At 35.8% G+C, this 20892-nt stretch overlaps 4 protein-coding genes across 5 annotated transcripts; 3 read left to right on the forward strand and 1 right to left on the reverse strand.

The window, feature by feature from the left end:
* Positions 1-4716: 4716 nt before the first annotated feature.
* Positions 4717-7922, forward strand: LOC140812524 (rho GDP-dissociation inhibitor 1-like). Its single transcript, XM_073170814.1, has 5 exons — positions 4717-6071; positions 6185-6251; positions 6761-6979; positions 7082-7206; positions 7428-7922. The coding sequence occupies exons 1-5, from the start codon at positions 5835-5837 to the stop codon at positions 7494-7496; spliced, it is 717 nt and encodes a 238-aa protein (XP_073026915.1). The 5' UTR covers positions 4717-5834; the 3' UTR covers positions 7497-7922.
* Positions 7923-9030: 1108 nt separating this feature from the next.
* LOC140812052 (acyl-CoA--sterol O-acyltransferase 1-like) lies at positions 9031-10413 on the forward strand. Of its 2 annotated transcripts, XM_073170228.1 has the most exons (2): positions 9060-9216; positions 9291-10413. In XM_073170228.1, exon 2 carries the CDS (start codon positions 9352-9354, stop codon positions 10249-10251), a length of 900 nt encoding a protein of 299 aa, XP_073026329.1. In that variant the 5' UTR covers positions 9060-9216; positions 9291-9351; the 3' UTR covers positions 10252-10413. The 2 variants fall into 2 exon arrangements, with proteins under 2 accessions (XP_073026328.1, XP_073026329.1); XM_073170227.1 differs by having other exon boundaries at positions 9031-10413.
* An 897-nt stretch (positions 10414-11310) lies between these two features.
* Positions 11311-14943, reverse strand: LOC140812534 (fumarylacetoacetase-like). The gene is made up of 14 exons (XM_073170830.1): positions 14666-14943; positions 14086-14164; positions 13843-13901; positions 13637-13761; positions 13478-13552; positions 13190-13265; positions 12924-13023; positions 12753-12812; positions 12514-12584; positions 12373-12435; positions 12145-12209; positions 11949-12045; positions 11687-11812; positions 11311-11569 (listed from the first exon to the last, which is right to left on the reverse strand). The coding sequence occupies exons 1-14, from the start codon at positions 14867-14869 to the stop codon at positions 11507-11509; spliced, it is 1263 nt and encodes a 420-aa protein (XP_073026931.1). The 5' UTR covers positions 14870-14943; the 3' UTR covers positions 11311-11506.
* A 1573-nt stretch (positions 14944-16516) lies between these two features.
* On the forward strand, positions 16517-20786 carry LOC140812211 (transcription initiation factor IIF subunit alpha-like). Its single transcript, XM_073170435.1, is given in 10 exon segments — positions 16517-16844; positions 17508-17660; positions 17770-17915; positions 18006-18376; positions 18881-18996; positions 19073-19216; positions 19558-19770; positions 19870-19914; positions 19916-20065; positions 20558-20786. Coding segments are annotated over 10 exon segments (1599 nt in total). The 5' UTR covers positions 16517-16673; the 3' UTR covers positions 20648-20786.
* The last annotated feature ends 106 nt before the right edge of the window (positions 20787-20892 follow it).

Here is a 20892-nt window from a genome sequence, read left to right on the forward strand (position 1 = left end):
CCCCATGTTTTTTTGTATTTAATGTATTTGACATTTACTTATTTTATATTATATATATTTTTATGTTTATAAAAGAGAGAACCCTTGAATACAAAAGGCACAACACTTTTGTAGAGTTGATTTTTCCAGTATAATACGTCATTTTGTATCAAAAGAGATTATAACATATCAAAATCTGCATAACTTTCGATACGAGGTCATTTAATCATATTTTGATAGATTCATTCAACTCTTATTTCACATGAACATTATTATTATATTCACGATTCCTTGTAAAATTATTATTATATCATGCATTGAGCTTTAACAATGGCTAAATTTGTTGGACTATTGAGTTTTTTTTCATTTTGAATGGAAATTAGATAAGTATGTTATGAGTGGTTAAGTATGAAATAAAAAGTATCTCACGAAGGAAAATAATCTTAGCATGAGTCAATTTATATTGAGTTATACTTTGTGAAAGTACACGCATGATTGATTAGGAGGCTATTTCTCGTGCGTGCGAATCAAAGATTCGATTTGCATAAGAAAAGACTTGACTTGTGTGCAAGTGTAAGAACACGATCTGAGTTCGTTAAATGTCATATTGTTCAAGGCAAAAAAAAAATTGTCAATCAAGATTCATCTGAATTTTGCTATTTTTATAAATTTTTAATTTCGAAAAATCACTCCAAAACTTTTTAAATGTAACTTTCCACCTGCTTTACCATACTCCATATGAGTTACTACTGGTGCTCCAATCGAGCAACCTTTGGTCTTTCGGATGGCAAGCATGTGATTGTCCATATGGAATCCAAATGTATGTATGTTTCGAGTCCTCTCACACTCGCATGTTACTTTCCTTTTTATTTGTGTCTTTGTCTCTTGGTGTTCTGCTTCAACCCGTGATAAAATTCACGTACTTTTTCAATTCCCCGAAATAGTATATTTATGCTACGTTATTACTGGTTGTCCTGTTGTATCTTGGAAAACATATACGAAAGAGAACAAATCTGTTTTAAAGATATTGTACATGCCTCAGTTTGATTTACTATTTTCGTTCATTTGTTTCTGTTCGACCTTCTATATCTTTTAAAACTTTACACTACAACTATATTGGCTTACAAAATATTCTTGTCAAAAGTTTTAACTTGTTTTGAGCATGAACTCAACCACCTCAAAACACATGTAATGGAGATCAAATATTAGTCACTCTGTTCATACGAACTCAAGCCTATCTTCTTGTTTTGCCAAAATAAACTATGGTGACATTGCAGTGCAATTTAATATAATTTGCAGATTAATTAACCCTTTTAATTTTAAAGAAGTCGTGCCTCTCTCAATTTTGACACATTCATAACATGCAGTGCCAATATATTAAGCATATTACATTTATAAACACTATTTTCGAATTTGATTTATTTATTTTTTTGGAAAATTTGATTCATTTAATGTTCTAGAACAAAATGCATTTATACGTGCCTAAACTAGCGCATGTGACCATGAATTATATTTATTAAATAAGTGTTTGGCTGGCTAAAAAAATTTGATATATTTTACACATATTATTAAATTTCAAACTAATCATTTTCAGTGTAATTATTAATTATATATCTCTTTTTTTTCATGCTACCATTTCACCTAAAGGCAAAAACTTTTGTGAGACGATTCTCACGGGTATTATTTGTGAGACGGATCTCTTATTTGGGTCACCCATGAAAAAGTATAACTTTTTATGCAAAGAGTATTACTTTTTATTGTGAATATGGGTATGGTTGACCCGTCTCACTAGATTATAATCCGTGAGACGGTCTCACATGAGACTCACTATTCACTAAATTCATTCAACCCTATGGTTTCACTTTTCAAAATATTTCTAAAAATAAAATAAAAATTATGTTTAATTTCCTCGATTTTTTATTTAATTAAAAAGATCCAAATTAGCAGCAAACTAACAAGTCTAAAAACGTGTCAAAAGGAAAAAATTCCAAAAACGTTAGAAGATTTTGGAAATCGCTATTAGATTTTGGGGCGGTCATCCGTCACAAGCTCAGTCGAAACACAGAACAATGGCGCATGTCGCAGGCCTACGTCCACTAATCCCGTGTAACCCAAACACAGTGCCACCTCCACCGCGGGAGCACGGCGAAATCTGGCCACCGCTACTTGCTCAATTCGCACGTGGAGTTCTCTTCAGCAGAGTCTCGACTGTAACGGGAAGTTTTATTGCCTCTTCTCCGACAGGTCCTTATCCCCTTCCAATTTCTTACAATTCTACTTTCATCATCTTCTAATTTCTTCTTATATTCCCTCCTGTAGTTCATTTAGTGGTCGGAAGGTAAAAGAATAATGAGAAGATATCAGTTTTCTCTTTTTTCTTGTTACTGTTGCAAAAGTAAGCACTTGATACGTAACAGCTGTTTGAAGCAAGCAGATATGACATGCGTGCTGTGATTGTGTTGCTAATTATCTCTCACACACACACACACACACACACATTTTTAATTCTGTGGTTTGGCAACGTAAAATTTGTTGGAACCAAATTTTTTTGTTCATCCTATTTAATTTATCCTGTATCTCTTCAGGCACCTTTTTGTGTGGAGGAGATTACACGTCTTGGCTTAAGCTCTACCAGAGTTATAAATCATTATTTATCTTCCATTTAAATGCATACTTCAACGTCCTATATTTCGAAGCTTAACTATTCTTTGTCACTTAGACCCATGGGCGGAGCCAGGATTCAAAATTACCTGGGGCTCGCTTCGTCCCATGCTGTATTTAATAAAATAAATAATTAACTAAAAAATTTAAAATAAAAAATATGTAGACATTGACTTCATGAAAACATATAACAAGAGTATTTCATATTTAATACCTTCAAAAACATGGAGTGCTCTGTGATTCTTCTTAGAATAAAACTCGTAAATTATTAATCATTATCAATTTTTTCAACCAAATTTCGTTCGATGTAGATTATCATATAATCTCCGAAAAACTCTGCTTCCATCTTGTTACGAAGAGCTGTTTAACAAGTTTCATTGCTCAAAAATTCCTGCAAAATTCCATAAATTCGCATTTATATTTTCTATAGCATTTAAACATCCAAATACTAAATAATCAACAATAAAAATCGACACTCCCCAAAATCTGGAAATTCGAAATAATCATCAAATAAATTCCAAAAAATTATCAATACCATCAATCGGCTCAAATATAGTACCTACAATCAACAATTTAATATATATCTATTATCAGAATTCAAAAAAATCAAAATACCCAAATTTCGTAACACTAAAATATGAAATTACCTTTAAATTCGAAATCTAACTAAGAACAACAAGAACGAGCTGTAAAAAGTCTAACACTAAGATTTCAAGACGACAAAGAAACTTCGAAAATTTTGTATTAAAAGAAAGCTTATGTCGTGGGCTTTCCGATCTACAATTGATTTTGAAAACTGACGACCGATGATGAAGTTACGACCATTTAAAGTAATGAAAATTGTGGTAGTTTGATATAGAAGAAATAGATATGACGCAGTAGATAAATGAAAGATAGAGAAAAACAGATTGGGCCTTGAGACTAATTAAATTTTTTTAACAAATAAAACATATTTATTCTTTTAAAAAAAACTAGGTGGGGCTGGAGCCCAACCCAGCCCCTTACATAGCTCCGCCCCTGGACCGAAATGTTTGACTTCCAGTGAGTCTGAATTTGGCAATGTTACTCTGTAATTTTCATAATATGTCGAGGAAATGGACTGTTGCTATCAAACTAAAATTTGGATGTGAGCTTGATGGGATTTCTATTTCAAATTTCTTTCCCGGACTACCCCCTGTTCGCAATTTGGTAATCCTGTGTTGGACTTTCAACACGACAAAGCCAAGAAATTACTCTTTTTCTTGCATAAAAATATATCAGAACTTAGTCAATGGTGAAAGAACGAATTTTGTTCAGTTCATAAAAGTCATAAAACTGCAAATGGTTTTGTGGGTCTGATGGTGACCATTTTTGGCAAGAAGCACAACCAGCAAGTCTTACAATTTTAGGTATTCTTGTTGTGGTAAGTGTTTTCAACGGTATTCATGGAATCTGCTCCTACAAGTAAAATCTTTCCTTCTGTTATATGAAGAAACATGTTTTATCTTATAAATAATTGCATGATTATCAACTAACATATCATTGTTTAGACGCGTAGAAAACTACTAGATTCTCTAAATAATATCTTGAAGTGAAAAGGTTGTTAATGTACAATATATTTGCGATTGATTTGACTTCAAAAGTGTGGGGAGAAAATCAATTTAACGAAGTCATCATTTGCCAATGCAAATGAAAGTTCCCTTATCGGGTAGATCCCGTAACAGGTAACCTATTTGCCTGCTACAGTAAATCTTTGAACCTTCCGCAACTTTTATAAAAATAAAATAAAAATACTTCAAAATTTGACATGTATCTAAAATATGCGTTGGGTCATCCCACAACTGATATTTTACTAAATGTCTAAGGTTGTCATTTCATTGATGAACAAGAATTTGATGATATTGGTTGTCATTTCAAGTCTTGTAAGATGTATACAAAAAATTATATTGATCAAGAGAAAAAAAGGGAATTGAAATGGCTACTAATTTTATTTTTTAAACAAACATAAACTATAGATTTAAGTAAGGAATTTGAAATGTCATTCGATCCAAATGTAACATAAATAATCTTATACTACTAATACTAACACTCCCTATTCAAAATAAAAGAGTTGATGAAACTCGAATTGAAATGTTTGGATACGGTTTTGGTTTCATTTCCTGATGATTTAAATTCGGGTTTGGTCACGTTTGAATCAATTTGAATTAAAAGATAAATTTCAACAATCGAAGAAATAATTATACAATTTGAGGCAATCAAAATAATTGAACTCAATAATTTCACAACCATATTACAAAGTATTATGAGTATATGATCTTTTAATATAAAGAAAATGAGACCCGGCTTAAATTTTATTAATATACATCAACTAATTTAAATTATACAAATGAATTATTCATATATAATTGAGGATTTAAAAAATTCAAAAATAATTTATAGTTCAAATTTCGATTCACGATTTGAAAAGCAGTTAGGTAGGATGTAATGGAAAGCACCAACAAAATTTAATGTTTTTATTTTAAAAAAATGAAACAAAATTAATGTTGGCCATGTGAAGAGAGTCCCCCTCTCGTTTCATTCAAAGTACAACGGTTCCATTGGTAATTGAGCGGCGATAAACTTCAAGTGGGTGCACGTACGCCGCATTCCACCGTTAGCCAATCAAAGAGAAGTCAAATTTAAGGAAGAATGCCTATGCCTATATTCAAGTCCACCCTGTCTCGTTGAACTTCCCTCCAACGAAAGTAAGTTAGTGACCTTCACGATCGTCTCTTTCTCTCTCTCCATTTTTGTTTTTCTTGGAACATTTCTCTCCCATATTCATGCAGAATCTCGGATCACCACATGACCACTTTCCTATTTTATTTAAACTCCCCTTGAGGAAATTGCTCTCATATTTTATTTCGGTTGTTCTTTGGTTTCCTGGTGTCCTTTTTCTAGTTAGTTCTCTGGGGCCTTATCCTTTCATCGGATTCTTTAATTTTTTGTTTTATTTTATTATAAAAGTTTTTGTCTTTAGTTTCTATTTGCTTTGTTTTGGTGCCTGTCGGGGGTCTCTTTTGCTGTTCTCGTTATTGTGACATTGGTGGGGTGGTGGGAGAAGCACATGTTTTTTTTTCTTTTGCGTATTTTGGGATTCTTCCATTGAACATAGTCATTGAATTTCTTTCCTGTTCATCTCTTTGGCTGTTGGAGCTGTATCAAGTTCCAAAAGCATGGGATTTTATGAGAATAAAGGTGATGGAAAAGTAGGCAACCCCGATTCCGAGACTAACAAATCCTGTGAAAACAACCCAGACCCGGAAATCGAACCTGATTCCGGCGGAAGGGTTTGCCAACAAATGAGTGAGACTTCTCTTTATGCCACTGAGGATGAGGATGAGGAAGATACTGGAACTAACATACAGTTGGGGCCTCAGTGCACTCTCAAAGAGCTATCCGAGAAAGACAAGGTTTCTTCATTTTCTTGAGGGGAAAAAAGGCAATCTTTTTATCATTATGGTCATTGCCCTTCATTTTCCTTTGTAATTAGTTTTCGTTTCTTGTTCTTTTTTTTGGAGGGTAGGATGATGAGAGTCTAAGGAGGTGGAAGGAACAACTTCTTGGGAGTGTAGATGTTAACTCTGTCCGAGGTAATTTTTTTTATTGTTAACATTGTTATGAATTTTTCCTGTTACTTTTTATCCACGTTAATTGCACATGCAATTTTACTATGGTTTGGCATTACGGTCGGATGTAAAACTCAGATTCTAGTAGATCTCGCACAAGAAAATTTTGAGTGATGAGGATGTAGACTAAATATGAGATCCCTTGTCAAATATGTCGTTGATTTCGGTTTTCACGGGTCTGCTTTCTTCATTTTTGAGGATTAGCAATTTAGCATAGATCTCCGCACTGTAACGTCATACAGGGCATCCTGGTACAGAGCTAAGTTCTAGTGGTTGAACATGTATAGAGTTTTGCTGTTATGTTGGTTATTGCAGTAACTTTGTATTGCAGTATTTTTAAGTGCTACTTTTGCCATTCGTCTAGCAGCAAATTAGCAAATGAATACTCTTCTGCTGTATCGGTTGCACAGTAATATTAATCTGTGTCGGAATATTTGTTATTTGATAAATCTCTCTGTGCTGCAATATTGTAGAAACCCTTGATCCGGAAGTGAAAATCTTGAGCCTTGCAATAAAATCCCCTGCTAGGGATGATATCTTTCTTCCAATCCCTGAAGCTGGAAATCCAAAGGGCCCTTGGTTTACCTTGAAAGAGGGGAGTCGATACCGCCTTAAATTTACTTTCCAGGTCAACAACAACATTGTATCGGGTCTGAAGTACAAGAACACCGTCTGGAAAACTGGCCTCAAAGGTTCTGTTCCCTCTATATATATGTTAAAATTGCCGTTTAGTCTAAAAGGATTTGGTGAAATATTTAATTTACTTATCCATTTCTAATGACTTCTTTTCACAGTGGACAGCACGAAAGAGATGATTGGAACCTTCAGTCCTCAGGCAGAACCTTACACGCATGACATGCCCGAAGAGACGACCCCTTCTGGCATATTCGCTAGAGGATCATACTCAGCGAAAACACAGGTTACACAGCTACGTGTCTCTGATTTACCTCTTCATCTCTTTGCATTACACTAATCCAACCTATATGCGGATATGATTTGAATAGTGGATTGCCACATATTCTAACTCTCCAAATGGCCATGCCAGCATAAATCGTGGCTAGATATGTACTAGTACAAACTTGAAATCTGTAAACAATATGGAAATGTATCATTTAACTCTCGCCAACATGATGTTTGCAGTTCCTTGACGACGATAACAAATGCTACTTGGAACTGAACTATACATTTGAAATCAAGAGAGACTGGTAGTCAACCAAGAATAACTCTCAACAGCACAAATATCTTTCCATTTGCCCTGAGAATGTCATTTTTACTACTTTTTCCCACCATTACTCTGTGATCTGGGATGATGATGCTGATCGAACCGCGAAGGACAAAAAATATATTGCCCGAGGTTGGTTTCTGATATCTGAAAGAGGGTAGATTTTAGTAGTAGTTCGTATCATGTTTTATTAATCACTTGATTGTCGTGTGATAAAATGGTGTGCTGGGCTAGACTATTTAGCAAGTTTCAAGATTTTGTCTCGTTTATTACATTTTGTTGGGAGATATTTTGTTTGTTTTTTCAGTAACTAATGCAGTTTTATAACCCTAAATTGTATAACTTCATCAAACGACAGTCCTGCAATTTCGTATCCCGTTGAGCATTCTGTTTGTGTGAGGTTCTGTTAGTCATTTGAAATCCATGAATTTGAAATATATTTTCATTGTTTATGTAACGTAAACAAAATACCATTTACATTATAAGTATATTAATTACAATAAATTTCAAATTTGAAATTAGCATAATTATATTGCAAGTAAATAGCATATGAGTTTGAATTTTCTTTATTTTATTTAATTATATTTGAAGTCTTTAAAATAGTCATTTGAAATTAGTACTATTTATATGGTAAGTAACTAGTAGATGAATTTGAGTTTTCTTTATTCAGATGATTTAATAATACGGTCATGAATATCAAATGACTCAATTTAAATGCAAATTTTATGCTTGAGATGAAATGGACATGTAGATTGAGGATGGATTTATGCCGTTGGAGATGAGTATTTTATGACAAAGCTCAGTATGTTGGATTGTAATACCCAATTATCATTCTTTCAGTGTTTCTTTTTCTTGGTGGTATCGTTTTGTATTTTATTTCTTAGAAAGACAAACAAATCTTGGTTGCGTAATGTTTCTGCAACTAAAATTTGGTCATACGGGAAATGCCACGATCAGTGACTCTAATCCACTAATAAGAACCTTGCGGTGATATTTTTGGAAACATCAGTGGCCCAAATCTTCTAATTATTCTATTTCTTTAGTGAAACAAAATTATGATTATATAAAACATGTGATCTATGACAAAAATTTGTGTGAGACGGTCTCACAGGTCGTATTTGTGAGACGGATCTCATATTTGGGTCATCCATGAAAAAGTATTACTATTTATGCTAAAAGTATTACTTTATATTGTGAATATGGGTATGGTTAACCCGTCTCACAGATTAAGATCCGTGAGACGGTCTCACATGAGACCTACTCGTGATCTATAATCGTTCGCAGAAGCCTCATAGTATAACTTTCACTTCCAGCGAAGACGACTTTGCGTTTTATGTACTGTCGGTACTAGCAGACAAGATAATATCTACGTGGACACTATCATCTCTTCATTTCAACAGGTAAGATCTTACCACACATATAATTTCAAAAAAAAAAAACGTGTGACAGAAGGAATTTTTTGCAATATTTTTAGTAATAATTTTAAATTATCTTATATATATTGATTATAGATTTCCAACTTATAACAGCATTCTCCATTGTGTTCAACGGTCGCCCTGCACGTTAAATGCGACCTGAGTTAATCAAATTAAAGCAACCCACCAAGTTACGTACAAACCATACCGCGCGCACAAATTAATGGCGGGTGATCAGATAAAGAATGTGATTATGTATTGGGCGGAAGGAGAAATCAGCAGCTTCATCAAGGTATGGTTATCAGCGTACATATCTTTGTTCTACTGCTATTTTGCCGGTAAGATCTTAACCGGAGGAGTCTCCAGACTCGCCTGTTTCCTCCCGGTGGTGTGCCTGTTCCTTCTCCTCCCGTTGCAGTTGCACTCCATGCACCTCGGCGGTATCACCGCCTTCTTCCTCGCTTGGCTTACCAACTTCAAGCTGTTGATGTTCGCTTTTAACAGAGGCCCTTTAGCCAATCCTTCAATTTCTTTCCCACGATTCCTGGCCGTTGCTTGCCTGCCTATTAAACTCATCCAACATAACCCACATAAGAAGACCGAAGAAAATGAAACTTCGATCACCCCTAAATATGCCCATAGGTCGATAAAAAACTATGCGATGAAGGGTTTGTTATTGGCGTTAATAGTCAAAATATATAGCTTCGAGGAATACATCCATCCAAGAATCATTCTGGTGATATACTGTTTCCACATATACTTCGCTTTGGAGATTATGCTAGCCATTGCCGCAGCCATGGCTCGCAGCTTGCTCGGCGCGGAGCTGGAGCCGCAGTTCAACGAGCCATACCTTTCGACTTCTCTGCAAGATTTCTGGGGGCGTCGGTGGAACCTCATGGTCACGCGGATACTGCGCCCCACTGTGTACATTCCAGTTCTACACTGGTCGACGGGGCTAATGGGCCGAGACTGGGCCCCGCTGCCAGCGGTGATGTCCACATTCGTCGTGTCGGGCCTGATTCACGAGCTCATATTCTTTTATCTGGGCCGGGTGAAGCCCACCTGGGAAATCACTTGGCTCTTTTTGCTGCACGGTGTGTGCTTGAATGTTGAGATTGCTGTCAAGAAGGTTGTAAATGGCAGGTGGCGGTTGCCGATGGCTGTCTCGACAACCTTGACCGTTGGATTCGTGATGGTCACCGGATTTTCACTGTTCTTCCCGCCGTTGTTGCGGTGCGGTGGGGCCGAGAGGGGGCTGGCGGAGCTCTTCGCTGTCGGCACGTTTGCGAAAGACGTCGCGAGGGTGGTTGGTTTGGCGGTCAACTGACTCTATTTTTTTTCTTTTACATATACAAATATATATACGATTGTAATGGTAGTAGGTATTACTTCGGAAAGGGGTTATACCACTGCATCAGTAAGTGTACTTGTTACAATGTTGTTTGTCAAATAGATACTCGTTAAATATTTAATTTCTAAAACGATAATTTACATCTTTTCGAATAAAATTTTAAAACGATTACTATTCTCGTGTCTTGGCAACTGAAGTTATTATGTGTTTGAAACTGTCATAGAATGGTCGAATTTATTGTGCTGCTTGTTTATTATCACGCCGACCCAATGAAATTAAATTTCTCGTTCAATCTGATATTGGTCAAATGGTGGCAAAATACTTGATATTTATTTATAATAAATTTATGGAATGAGAATTCGAACACACTTCATCAAATGAATCAATAAATTAAACCAAAGAAACATGTAGATAAAAGCAACGCAGAGGATAACGAAGAGCTCATAGACAAAACCGAGGAGAAATAAATACCGTGCTATCCAAGAAAACAACCCACCAATCTCAGAAATGGCTTAAATGTTCAAATGCGCCAATGTATACATAGAGAGGCCAGCCCTCCAGCAAGCTAAAGCGTGAATCATAACTTGGCTTTGTGGAAACTCTAAGATGCCGAGAATTATGATTTTGTGCAGTGTAACGCTGATCTTATTGTGGGAGATGAGTTTGCCTTCTGTTGGCTGTCCATCTGATGGTATTTGATGGTGCCCTGGATGTGTATATATTATGAAATGCATGGACGGGTGTCTTCAGGGTGGCAGCCCGCATACCAAATGCAACAAGAGATGTGATTGGAGGGGCGAGTATCCACGGTTAGAGGACTGCAAAAAGTGCTCGTCACAGTGTAAATGCAGTTTTTCTGTTTAGAGGATGATAGTGTAGTTTTGATGTGGTGAATTTAACATTTTATGAGATGCTTCTATTTCGTTTTCAAGAATTTCAGTTGCTTCTAAAGGTCTACGCATGTGGGGCTATTAGGTGCTCTGTAGAAACAAGAATATCCACTCAGTTAGATTGACTACTACTTGTCACAAGAAGTTGTACTAACCAGCAGGCTTTCACTATTTAAAAATTACACAAAAATCTGACAGCCACGAAATTTTTGCAATATAAAGATTGTTCTAAGAAATCTTCACATTTTAAGCCCTGATAATTCTGGCCTACCCACCAGCAAAACCTAGCACACATGGAAGTCATGATAGCAAACACAAAAAATCTAATTAAGATTGAGTTTTCAGGGAGGCGATGGACTAATCTTCCCAGAGCACATTCCGAAGCCAACAGTGTAACCTTCCCCCTGAAATTGAAAGGAGTAATCACTCCGTGAAACTGAAAAATTGTGGCAGAAAAGAGCAAAGAAAAAAAAAGTGAACTTCATCCCCGTCTTCAAGATGATATGTCCACGGAAATTAACCTTGCAACACCCGGTAAAAATGACTTCATCCCCGTCTTCAAAAAATGTACGAGTGGCTCCACCTAGAGATAATGGCTTTTGCCCGTTCCAGGTCAACTCTAGCAAGCATCCGTATGATTCAGGTTCCTGTAGTTGAAGTGGGGGAATGGCCATTTGACAAGCAGGCAGAAACACAAATGTGATGAATATTAACATGTGTTAGAACAGGAGGAAGGCAACATAAATGACTGCATTACAAGTTTATCTCAGAATTCAATCTTACAGGACCACTAATAGTTCCAGTTCCAAAGATGTCACCAGGCCTTAAGTTGCAACCATTGATAGTATGGTGAGCAAGTTGTTGAGTGATTGTCCAATACCTGTACCACAAAGCAAATAAATTGGCATCAATTTCTCAACAATACTGTTATCATTAAGTGAAAACAAATCGTCAAATTGAAACCAAGCTAACGACATACAAGTTCTTGAAGTTGCTTCTTGTGACTATGCACGTTTCTTCGTGTCCAGCAGGTGTTATCGAAACCTTGTAAGAACATTTTCTTCGGTATGTATAAAATTTTAAAACATGCTCTCAAGTCTTGACAGTTTAGCTTTTGAAAATTTGCTCCAGAAATGTATAGACTGAAAAGATGCAATAGGAGAGAGTATTATCAATCACCGATGCATGGATATAGAGCAGACTACACCTGCAATGAAATATCGTAGTTCTTGGATTTCTTCTCAGTGAGATATGGCAAGGGAGGAGGATTCTGCAATTAACGTTACAGAAATTATTATGCTTTTGGAAAATGCATGTAGCTGGCACGCTGTCTGATGCAAACAAGCACCTGCTCTGGAGCATCAATGGCAAATGGTTCTAAAGCGTCCAAGGTTACAATCCATGGAGATATAGTCGTGCCTGCAGTGGAAACAAATGGCAAAAGTTGAGTATTTGATACTTTCCCACAGAGTTAAAGATGTACAATTTAATCAGAGTAAAAACCGACATCAGCACTCAGACACACCGTAGAAATTTTGACTCATTTAAAGAACACGGTTCACAATCAATAACGCAATGAACTCTTACCAAAACTTTTACCAAGGAAAGGTCCAAGAGGCACATATTCCCATGCCTGAATATCCCTTGCTGTCAAAACCAACTTCTCATTATCATTGAAATAAATATATCAAATCAATCAATTTCAGTGTGATTTAATCTGAAGAACATAAAGAAGACACGGAGAAAGTGTATGTATACCACTCCAGTCGTTCATTAAGACAAGTCCAAAGATATGATCTGCCGCCTCGTTAATAGCAATGAGCTTCCCTAATCCATTTCCAGGACCAACCACGGCAGCCTAAAAGACAGCAATTTTCAGAAAACATGCATGTAGGTCTAAAAAAGCAGGCAGTTGGAATAATATCTACCAAGATGGATACACAGGACAACAAAACAGTTGCAGTCCACTTGAAATTTAGACCAGAAGGAACTATCAAGTTAGATTCTATGGTATGAAAGCTCACCATTTCCAGTTCAAAGTCCAATTTACGAGAAGGTCCAAAGTAGGGAGCAGAATTTCCAGTCGGATAACCTTGACCTCTAGACGAAACATGATAACAGTCACTGATTTACTTTAAGAACCTCAAATACAATTTTTAAAGATATTGATTGATAGCAATAGACAGTAAAAGCACCTAACAGTTATATCACCCGGAATTGGATGATATCGGATTTTTAATAATTATTTTGGTAGAAAAAAGCAGGAAAATTATGTTTGCTAATAAAAAAGAAGGGGGGCTGGATTTTGTAACCTAGGTCGAATGATATCAGTTCCAGAGATGACAATAGAGGATGCACGCCCATGATAAGCAATAGGAATATGAAACCTAAAAAAAATAAGTCACCAAAAAGAAGAGTTTAAAACACCCCAAGAGCTATGGGTTGCGAGGGAAGACAATAAATTGCGATACCAATTTGGGTTAATTGGGTTTTCTGGGCCTCGAAAGATAAGTCCACAGTTCTTGGCATGATGCTTAGATGCAAAGAAGTCCGTGTAGTCTCCTATTGCAATAGGAAGAAGCATTTGGACCTTATCCTGGCACATCATTGTCGATTAAAACAGAAATACAGCAAATTATTAATTACAAGCAGTTTTTAAGCAGTAAGAATCTCTTACCATCGGCACAAGAGCTTTCTGTTTTATAATTTCGTTATCACGCAGTTTTGGTTCATCGGCTGCATTCAGAGATTAAACAATCAAGCACTGAAACTGCAGGTCGTAAACAATGAATTTACTGTTTCAACTATGCAATAAAATCACATATAATTGATGAAATCTAGTGACAATTAGAGAATGTTACTATAACTTTAGCAAGGCAGGTAAATATAATTTGTGCGATACAGAAGGTGAGTAGAGCACCTGACAATAGCTTTTGCAATGTAGCACGAGCTTCCCTCCATGCCGGTCGTCCCAATCCCAAAAACTTGTTAAGATTAGGCTGTTGCATAGGACATTTTCCAGCATTAAATCGTAGATTATACACTGTATTCCGATTATGCAGTGCAGATTAACATACACAACTTCCTTCCAACCAAATTAGAATTTAGAAGTAATACGGGAACATTGACTCAAGCATTGTTTGTAAATGGTTTAGTATCTAACTGTAAACTCCGATTCCTCTTCTCAGTTTTTTTCTCAAACATAGAGTTACTCCGGCACACTTAAATTTTAAACTCCGTGATGCTATTCACATCGAGTATATTCATTAAAAACAAGCGATTAGATTACTCGCTTCCCATATAACTTCGGCTTTTTTATTATGAAGCCACTCACTGAGGCTGCATTAGAGTATTAATACACGAGATCAACCAAAGATCATGTATATCTACTACTAAGTATTTCGCACGAGAGCATAAAAGCACTAAAAACCTCTCCTTACTTGGAAATCTCGAATTAAATCGAGTAAAGGTACGTCGATTTTTTTAATAAAAAAACACACCTGATTGAAGCAATCGGAATTTTTGAGAAACTTTCCATCGAAGAGACCAGCGGAGGAAATGATGGAGAGATCCAAGACGTAATCTCCAATGGCGACCCCCGGTCTAGGCTCGGAATTCGGCTCGCGCTTGAACACACCAAACGGGAGGTTCTGAATCGGGAAATGAGAGTCCGGTTGGACTTGGACGAACGACTTCGTCGCCATAGCAAAACACTGAAGATAACCGACGCAGGAGAGTGAAGTACGCAATGACTGACTGGTGGATTACGTCTGGAATATGAAGTCATTTTCTTTTTCATTGTAATTATTTTATGGATTAATATTAGTACACTACTTTTAATTTATTTTTTTTGAAACTAATCTTTGTAAAATTTATATTAAATAAAATAGAGTCTTCGTTTTATTTCTTTTTTATTTTGACGTTTATTGAGTCTTACGTGAGACCGTAGATCATAATCTGTGAGACGAATCAACTCTATCTATATTAATAATAAAAGTTAATACTCTTAGCGTAAAAAATAATACTTTTTCATGGGTAATCCAAATAAGATATCTGTCTCACAAATACGACCCGTGAGACCGTCTCACACAAATTTTTGTCAAAAGAATAATCCAAACTAAAGTAAAAGACTGTTGACAATTCAATCTAACCATTGCAATTTGGAAAAAAAAAAAAAAAAACCATTGCAACATTATTTATTAGTATCTAAATAAATATCTTATTTCCCAAAACAGAGAACATAAAAAAATAGTAGGTTTTTTGTAAGACGGTCTCACATATCTTTATCTATGAGACGAGTCAATCCTACTGATATTCACAATAAAAAATAATACTCGTAACATAAAAAGTAATATTTTTTATAGATGACCAAAATATGAGATCCGTCTCACAAAATACGACTCGTAAAATCTTCTCACACAAATTTTTGTCTAATAAAAATGTTCTCTGAGAATCAAAGTTCTAAAAAGTGGTGGACCGTGGACATGTCACCCACCATATAGCGCTTAGATGCTTAAATAGTTGTTTAGACGATTTTTAAGTAGTTTTCTTATAAATATATCAATTAATTATAAAAATATAAAAAATAAAATAAAAAATTAATCAAAATACGCATAAATGTGTTCAACATTTTCATTATTATATTTTCAACCATACTTATTAATGTTCATAAATTTTTTATATGTATATATTTCAACAAAATATACATAAATTTGTTCAACCATTTAAAAAAAATTAATACTATTAAATTTAATTTTTTATATAAAAAAATCGAGCCTTCTAGACCGCCTAAACATCCAATATTTAAATTCTTTTGGGTAAATAACATTTTATAGTAAAAGAAAGTAATGAAATGTAGAAAAGAAAAAAAAAGTAATGGAGGAAGCTAGTCTTATCAATTAAAAAAAATAATTATATTGTGTTTGAGGATGAATTGAAAATATATTGATTTCGATTATATTTGTATTGTTAACAATTAAATCAATGATGAAATTTTAAATTATAATTTATTTATTTACATATTAATTATACTAAATAAAAAAATTTCAAGTAATTTCACATTTTTATTAATTAATTATTTATTAAATGTTAAATTTATTTGTTAATGACTGGATAATTTTTTAATGCTTTCACTTTGTAAAATTAATGGTTAACTCGATCCTAACTTTGTGGGCAGTATCCCACACTGAATCTCAGCCATTGATTTTACATGGTGATTAAATTTATGTCTTTGATCACCTCATAGAGTGTATGTGTATTTAAATCTGGGTTTTTGATCACTTCATGGAGACAGTGCTTGACAAAGCCGTGTGAAATGAACCAAAATTAATCGAGACTATAAAAGCTTCAATTTCTCCCAATTCGAGTTACCGATCTGTCAGAACTCAAAGCCCCGAGGTCTCGTCCACGGTTTACGATCAACGTTATGGCTTATACTCCGTGTCTTAATTATTATTATCCAGGATAAATGCTTGTGATGCAGGACGACCGGAATTGAGGAGGAGGAGGATGCCGCTAGATTTGATATTGAAGCCGTCATGCGGCGGTTGCGGTTCCACGGTGGATCTATATGGAAGCACTTGCAAGCATCTGACACTTTGCTTGACGTGCGGAAAAACCATGGCCGAGAATCGTGCCAAGTGCTACGAGTGCGGAACCCCCGTCACTCGTTTGATCAGGGTTCGTCCCTCACCTCATCCACTAGCACAGGATCAGTTAGATGAAGAAGATGCTAAAAACTAATTGATTTTAGTTTATCAATGCCACTTTATCTGCTTATGCGGTTGCGCGTGGAGTTTGTGTCTGTATGCCAATCACTGTACTTCGTTGCTTTCTAATTATGATTTTATTTCAACTACCAATGTCGATCTGTTTCCTTTTATTTTAAATTTCACGGTGAATTGGCTCTTGAAGTTTTTAAACTGCTTGCTTTTGCTCTGCAATCATTTACTTATGGATGGTTCACTTAAATTTTTAATTCGCATGGAACAGACTTTGGAATCTGGGACTACCTATTTGAATTTTTTCTGATGCTGTTTTTTTTGTGTACTTTTTGCATAAAGAGCTGCATTAGCTTACTCGTATGAGAACTAGAAATCTGTTACGACCTTGGAACAATTTCATTTGTTCCTCGAATATGCATATATGTACAGTGACCAAATCCTTATGTATCCAAGAGTCCTATTCAGCTAAAAGAGTAGATATATCAAATCTTGGCGGCTTAGCAGTGAAAGGATAATTTATGGATCGGATTCCACGATTACATTTTTAATCATGTGTTATGTATTGCTGAATCCCTATTCTTCTCTTATATTTACGGTGGCTGCTATTTCTCAAATACAGGAATATAATGTTCGGGCAAATATCAGTGGCAACAAAAATCATTTTATTGGCAGATTTCCAACAGGAGTACCAAATTTTAAGAAGAAGACCGAGAATAAATGGTCATTGCGGAAAGAAGGCCTGCAGGGACGCCAAGTGACTGATGCCTTGCGGGTGCTAAATATTTGCAATATTTTAATCAATCACTTGTTGTCTCCTCATTAAACCATTTTCATCTGTATCTGCTAGCTGATTCCTAGCATCGTATGATTGTATTGCGTAGGAGAAGTTCAAAAATAGACCTTGGCTGCTGGAGGACGAAACAGGCCAGTCTCAGTACCATGGTCAACTAGAGGGTTCACAGTCAGCTGTATATTACCTTCTGATGCTTCAGGGAAAGGAATTTCTTGCTATTCCCGCTGGTTCTTGGTAGAAAATTACTGTTCTCCTATGCATTGTAAACTCTGCATTTGAGTTCATAATTTCTGCTTGTTAGTTCATACTTTCTTTCAATTTTAGGTACAACTTTAACAAAGTAGCTCAGTATAAGCAACTCACTTTGGAGGAGGCAGAAGAAAGGATGAAAAATAGAAGGAAAACTGCTGATGGCTACGAAAGATGGATGATGAAAGCAGCAAACAATGGAGCTGCTGCCTTTGGTGAAGTTGAGAAGTTTGATGAACAGGAAAGTGGAGCTGGTGGTGGGAAGGGACGCAAAAAAACTGCCGGGGATGATGTTGAAGGCAACATTTCAGATAGAGGAGAGGAAGATGAAGAAGATGAGGCATCGAGAAAAAGTCGGCTGGGGCTAAGTGAAAAAAGTGGGGAAGATGATGAGGAGGGGCCAAGGGGAGGTGACCTGGATTTTGATGACGATGATATCGAAAAGGGTGAGACTTGATGGTTTCTTAATTTTTCATTACTGCTAATAGTTTGATTAAGAGCCATTTTCTTGGGTTTTAATAGTAGCATGCCTTTGATAAATATTTAGTGTAAGAATCAGTTTTGCTAATGTAGTTTAGGACTAAGACTAGAAGAATGTCAGTGCTTCATCAAAACTGACACACGAAGCAATTTTGGTTTTCTTCTCTTTCTTTTCTGTGTTCATTATAAGTTTGCATGTGCAGATATTTGGTGATATTTTTCCCCTTGAGAAATGGTTTTGGTAATGTTTTTCTGTTTTCCATATGTTATCCTACAAATTCACTGCCAAAGCATTTGAACCCCAGGCCTTTCATGTTCTCTCATCTTCATTTATTCAATACCCTGACTTCCACTATTCAACTTTGTCTGGCACAAATCAACTTCTCTTAATCTGGAGCTACCATGTCATATTTTATTGCTTTTAATACTTCGATTTCCTTTTTTAAAAGTTTTTTTTTCATTTTCCATAGGGGATGATTGGGAACATGAAGAAATTTTTACAGACGATGATGAAGCAGTTGGAAATGATCCTGAGGAACGTGAAGATTTGGCCCCTGAAATTCCTGCTCCACCAGAAATCAAGCAGGTTATTCTTCAGAATGTTCTGATAGTTTGCATATTTCATGCTAATTTGTTACTATAATATCAATCTCTTTCCTTAGGATGACGAGGATGAGGATGAAGCAGATGAGGAGGAGGGAGGGCTAAGCAAATCTGGAAAAGAGCTGAAGAAACTGCTCGGTCGAGCTAATGGGATGAATGAATCAGACACAGAGGATGATGACGACGACGAAGAAGATGATGATGTAAGGTTTTAATCATCTCATTGTGTTTTTGAGAAATTAAGAATCCTTTGGCATAACTGTGGATAGTCTCCCATTGTGAAATTTAAAGCAAAATTCATGAAGTTCATAAACAATTTGTGGGCTTATTCTGTTGGTGAAGAAACTTTCATACACCCAAAACTTATAGTTTGGATGATTATCCACTTTTCAGCTATTTTTTAATTATTATTTTCTTTCCTAATGACCATATGTGGTGTGTTTGGTCACTCATCGCTGTCTGTCTGATTGAACAGATTATTACTTCTTGGCTGATACTTAATTTGTTTGGCTCTTTGAGAATATAATTTTGCTTGTGTGATTAGATGGAAGATGATATTTCTCCTGTACTTGTTCCGAAGAAGGAAGTTCCTATTGAAAAGCCGGCTGAGTACAGCACTCCACCAAAAGCAACTACTTCTGGAACAGGTCGTGTGACACCCTCCTCATCAAAATCTTCAAAGAGTAAAAGAAAAAGTAATGGTGAGGATTCAAAAACACCTAATGGCGCACCCCTGAAGAAAGTGAAAACAGAACACGTGAGTATATTGTTAATCGTATTATTAAATGCATCCATCACAGTTTAGGCTACATAATCTTTTACTCTTTCATCTCTATAAAAATTAATCGGGATTCAGGAAGTAAAACCTGTGAAAGATGAAACTGCGGTGGTTACAAAGAATAGCAGTACCTCCTAAAGGCCTCTCTCCACCAGTACCATCCAAATCTGGACCTGTTTCTGAAGATGAAATCAGGGCTGTTCTGTTGCAGAAGGCTCCAGTGACCACACAAGATCTTGTAGCCAAATTTAAATCCAGGCTAAAACTGAAAGAGGTAATGTATGTTTTTTCAGTTTGTGTCTATTTCAGTGCACCCTCGACATGTCCCTTGATTTAGGAGTTTTCGTGTGCATCATTGGAACTTCCTTATCTTTTTCTTTTCGGTTCCATGGACCTATGAACTCCCCATCAAACAAATTTTGCAGCTCATACTCCACAATGGCTGGTTGGTGATTAGGGTAGCTAATGACCAAATTGAGCTGAATATTTGTCATTTGTCTTGTTCAAACTCTAGCTCAAATCCAGCATGACATTTGAAAGATGAAATCGGTATAGATTCGAGTTTGGCTCAATTAGGAGTTTGAAAGCAATTTTTGTCGAGTAAATGTTCAAAATTTAGTTGGAGCTCAAAAGTTCGGTCAATTTTTGTTAAAAATATTTAAAATATCTGTTGGATGGATGACATAATTCGACTTGAATATGGTTTCGGATATCTTAAGCAGTGAATAAATCCATTAAGTGGTTAAAATTAAATTTTGTAATGCAGGATAAGGATGCATTTGCAGCTATATTGAGAAGAATATCAAAGATACAGAAGACTAATGGGGCCAACTATGTGGTTATGAGGGACAGATGAGTAGTTTAACACTTGTGTCTATCTGTATCTTTCCTTTCTCATTAGAGAAACTAAATAGTAAGTAATAATAAATAAATCACTGTAATAGTAGATTTGTTCATGCTAAGATATTAGCTTAGTCCTTCGAAAGGGACCGCAACTTTTTTCTTCTGTGTGATGCAATGTGTGGATCATGTGGAGAAACACATGTGTCTCTTTATTACCTTTGGATTAATAGTCGTGGTATTCGATGAATCCACGTCAAC

This window comes from Primulina eburnea, chromosome 14, assembly GCF_022965805.1.
Source record: "Primulina eburnea isolate SZY01 chromosome 14, ASM2296580v1, whole genome shotgun sequence".
Lineage (NCBI taxonomy): Eukaryota > Viridiplantae > Streptophyta > Magnoliopsida > Lamiales > Gesneriaceae > Primulina > Primulina eburnea.

Bases quoted from the DNA above. Each gene is read 5' to 3' on its own strand.
- LOC140812524 (XM_073170814.1), top strand. From the start codon at position 5,835: ATGGGATTTTATGAGAATAAAGGTGATGGAAAAGTAGGCAACCCCGAT. The intron at 6,072-6,184 runs GTTTCTTCATTT...TTTGGAGGGTAG, and splicing joins AGCTATCCGAGAAAGACAAG to GATGATGAGAGTCTAAGGAG. The intron at 6,252-6,760 runs GTAATTTTTTTT...GCAATATTGTAG, and splicing joins AGATGTTAACTCTGTCCGAG to AAACCCTTGATCCGGAAGTG.
- LOC140812052 (XM_073170227.1), top strand. From the start codon at position 9,148: ATGGCGGGTGATCAGATAAAGAATGTGATTATGTATTGGGCGGAAGGA.
- LOC140812534 (XM_073170830.1), bottom strand. From the start codon at position 14,869: ATGGCGACGAAGTCGTTCGTCCAAGTCCAACCGGACTCTCATTTCCCG. The intron at 14,165-14,665 runs GTGTGTTTTTTT...CCTATGCAACAG, and splicing joins ATTCCGATTGCTTCAATCAG to CCTAATCTTAACAAGTTTTT. The intron at 13,762-13,842 runs GTAAGAGATTCT...ATGATGTGCCAG, and splicing joins AGAAAGCTCTTGTGCCGATG to GATAAGGTCCAAATGCTTCT.